Raw genomic sequence first — 3,911 nt, 5'->3', positions numbered from 1 at the left:
GAGAGCTTAAAATCACTTGGGGAGTAATTGATCAAGAGTGAGGTTCAATCCTTTCAAAAGGGGTGAATTGGGCTTAAATAGAGCACCTTTGAGTGCTTAAACCCAATCGCCAACGGATAGAAAACGGACACATTTTAAGTCCACTTTTCAATTCAGACGGTCGTCCATTTGAGAAGTATCCGTTAAAAACTAGCTATTGGAGGCTTAGTTAAACCATACGGACGTCCGTCTCGCTTCAGCAAGCCAGACGGAATTTCGGCTGACTTTCTGTGACCTGACGGAAACTATACGGACGTCCGTCTGGTTCAGACGATCGTCCGTCTATAGCAAGTCAAGTATGGGACTTGGGTTTGGCTTGGGTTTTTTGTCTTTTTGGTCAATCCTAAGCCTCATACACCTTCCTACTATGTCCTAGGTCAGTTTAGTGACATGATATGCACATGTACATACAATTACATGAGAGTGCATATGGAGGTGTCCTAAGTCCTAACTTTATCTAAGTCTTGATCATTGAAGTTCTTGAGTCTTCTCGTACTCCATTCTTCATGATCATCTTCATGTCCATCTTGGCATGGTCATCTTAACTTAGACTTCATGTCTATCTTGGAATGATCTTGACTTGGGCTTGACTTTAGCATAAGCATATGGCTTTGACTTGGAGTTGGTCCACTTATTCTCATCTTGAATTAAAACAACACAACTCAATATAGCCATTAGTAATTCATGTTTGTTGTCATAAAAATCAATTGAGGCTGATGTGGCAAATGCTGACATGACATTTTCCAACATTTATGATAATAAATAAGGAAAAAGGAAATCAAATTAATATTTTCATCTTTCCCAATCTTTCATTCATCTTTGTTTCTAGGGTTTGAAGATAATTGGAATAAATGCAAGTCATATTTGAGGGCTTAACTACTGGGGATGGTCTCCGCATGTACCTTGAGTAAGGAGAGAAAAGAAGCACCAAAGTTTGTGCAATTGCAGATGACGATATTAATTGTCGAGTAGTTGCATATGCATAGCTGATATAGTTCCATTGCTCTCCTAGCTAGAGCGGCACTTATCTCTATACCATCTTGTACAATATTAAGGCCGTAATTCGATGTTAAGATTTCTTAGCATTTTTGGTACGTATACCATCATATTGCACTAGCTACAGTTCTTATAAAACATGCATGGGACTGCAAGTGCATCTACTACCACCACCACTTAGATGTTGATTTTTTTGTATTAATGGGGATATTTAAGAGAAACCATAAGATAGAACATTTTGTTTAATAATTTTACTTTATTAGAAGTCGACTGATATGATTGACAAGGATATGCATGTAAAACTCACAATAATAATAATAATATAGAATACTATAGTACTGATTATGAACCCGCATAGAAGATACTATGCCTATACCAGTCATCAATGTAAGGAAAATCGCGTGCAAAATAGTGCTTGTCACCATCTGTTACATATTGAAGACTAGCATCGTTGGGACCTCTGCCTATATAATCATCTCCATAAACTCGGATAGCTCGGAAATATGCAGTTTTTTGGGGATCAGGTTCAGTACGCCCACAACAGATCTTGTAATCTCCAGTCCCCATTGGAGGAGTTCGTTCACCTTGGGGAGCATAAACCTCTCCTCTCCAGCCAACTACGGGGGCAGATTCTCTTATGCTGCTGAACAATTCTTTTGGCCAATACCCAATATCAGCTGTTTCCGTTCCAGCAGCTACCCACCACCTACCATCGTTACGTTGCTATAGTAGAAGTAAAGAAGACATGCAACAAAGAATTAGTCACTTGGCAACAAAAGATAAAAATGTTTTCTATTTTTTTGGGTAGGAAGGGAGGAACTGAGGTATGCTTAGGCCAGGTTACGACCGTTTTGAATGCATCATCATCGGTAACTTTAAATATAATTTAAATATAAAGCAAGACTTTACCCTTGACCTCGAAAGGATTCAAACTCTTGACCAAATTAGAGAAAGCAAATTTCCATTCACCTGGAATAAAAGGGTATTCACTACATATATGTCACCACCATAGACAGAAGTCGGATCTATAACTTGACCAAGGGCTAAAGTACGGTCAACCTGGACAAAACCGCTGCACAAGGCATTGAAGCAGCCAGTTGCCTTAGAGTTATCTTTCTGTATATATCATTGAAAAACATACATTTGTATTTAGGTAAGTATATTTGATAAAAAAAAAATAAATAAATAAAAAAAGGGAAAGGAAAAAAAAATCAGAATCATAACTAAGGCAAACTGGCTTGACTTACAGTCCAATACCCAAAAAAATGGGTCTTGTTGTCACCATATAACTTGGGATTCACCTGTAGATGAAAATTAATAAATTTTCACAGTTTAGATGCTGGATTTGCCAAACAACTGCAACTCAAGTTACAGATGTATATCTCATATCAATTATTTCTGAAGAAGCTTAGATTATCGATAAGAATGCATAAGTTCATAAATCAACATTTTTTTTCTTCTTCTGGTGAGATAAATCAATATTAGACATCATAGAAAGATAAGCAATCAGGAAATATAAAACTGACATGCCATCCGACTTGTATCTGCTCTTGTCCTCCTTGAGCCCACAGCAGGGCTCCACTGTATTGATTAGGGGAGTAGAGTGATGGATTGTGTAGGGAAATCAAAGTTGAACCTCCATGGTACTTCAAATTTTCATCTTTCAATGCAAAGCCTGCAACCTGAATATGGCATTTTAATGAATACCAATCGAACACCATGCATGGATCTTTAATATTTTAGATGATCGATCTGGGAAGAGATTAGGGAAGACAAAAAGACTCACATGTGTAGGGGGAACCTTAGTAGAGAACTGATGAAAATCTCCAGAAGAGTTTGAGTAGAGCTTCCACCTTTTTAGATCTTCCTTTGTAGTCCTCCTGATAGGAACTGTTCCTAAGGGACAACCCCCACCAGGGAGTCCAAGATGTTTTAAACCTAATGATGAAGCTTCTTTAGGAGTTTCTCTAAGAATCGAAGAACTCATCTGCAATTTTGATTCAAAAACCATCATGTCAACAAGAGAAGGTGACGATATATAGCTAGCAGTTCATATTTCATATATGATATACCAACCTTGGGTATATGGTTCTTGAGTAATGGGTTGTCAAATGCTGGTTGTTTGTAGAAATCAACACAGTCATAGATTTCTCCATGTTTAGTCTGCAAATTAAAAGTCATACAAATCAACAATCAAAATTCTACCAAGTTTATCATTCCATGGTGAAGTATATATAGTGGGGTTTGAATAATTTAACATGTTGAATCCATCGGTGAGTGGTTTTTACCTTGATAGTCTTGACGGCAGGCTTGTTTAGTTGTTTGAGTTGTCTCTCCAATTCAAGATCTTCTTCTTCTTCGGCGGTTCTTCCTCCGTAGACTCCATTATAACTCAGAATGATACAAGAACAGACTAACAGAGCTATGACTGTGACCACTCGTAATGCCATCATGCATGAACAAGGATTTGAAACTTCAATGGTTTTGCAGTCTCTGTCTTGTGGTGATTTATAGGTATAAGTCTGCGTTAATTTCTTTTATAATTAATACCTGCATCTTTCTGCATGGAAACTTTTAATTAATGAAATTTTTGAACGAAAAACTTTTCTTTTATAGCGTAGGGAAAATCTCAAGAAATATTAAAAGAACAAAACAAAAAAGAACTTGCTGCTACTTGGATAGCCGAATGTTTCTACAATTCTTACTGGCATCCAATGGAATGGAATAATTCAATCCAATTGGGTTTTTAAATACCCTCCTAGGTTTCTGTATTTTCAAAAGTACCCTTTAGATTCTATTCACATAGAAAAAAAAAAAATAGTAGCCAATCACATCCATTATATATACCAAAACTAAAATGGTAAGCAAATGCATCT

The 3,911-nt window shown here is 36.9% G+C and overlaps 1 protein-coding gene across 1 annotated transcript; it reads right to left on the bottom strand.

The window, feature by feature from the left end:
* Window positions 1–1,377: 1,377 nt before the first annotated feature.
* Window positions 1,378–3,485, bottom strand: LOC149013479 (protein neprosin-like). The gene is made up of 7 exons (XM_089157729.1): window positions 3,324–3,485; window positions 3,112–3,198; window positions 2,822–3,022; window positions 2,562–2,717; window positions 2,283–2,336; window positions 2,005–2,151; window positions 1,378–1,758 (listed from the first exon to the last, which is right to left on the bottom strand). Exons 1-7 carry the CDS (start codon window positions 3,483–3,485, stop codon window positions 1,378–1,380), a joined length of 1,188 nt encoding a protein of 395 aa, XP_089013855.1.
* Window positions 3,486–3,911: the final 426 nt, after the last annotated feature.

This window comes from Hakea prostrata, chromosome 6 (genome assembly GCF_041222555.1).
Source record: "Hakea prostrata isolate BN-2017 chromosome 6, UWA_Hpros_2, whole genome shotgun sequence".
Lineage (NCBI taxonomy): Eukaryota > Viridiplantae > Streptophyta > Magnoliopsida > Proteales > Proteaceae > Hakea > Hakea prostrata.
This window is presented reverse-complemented; position numbering and strand designations above follow the sequence as displayed.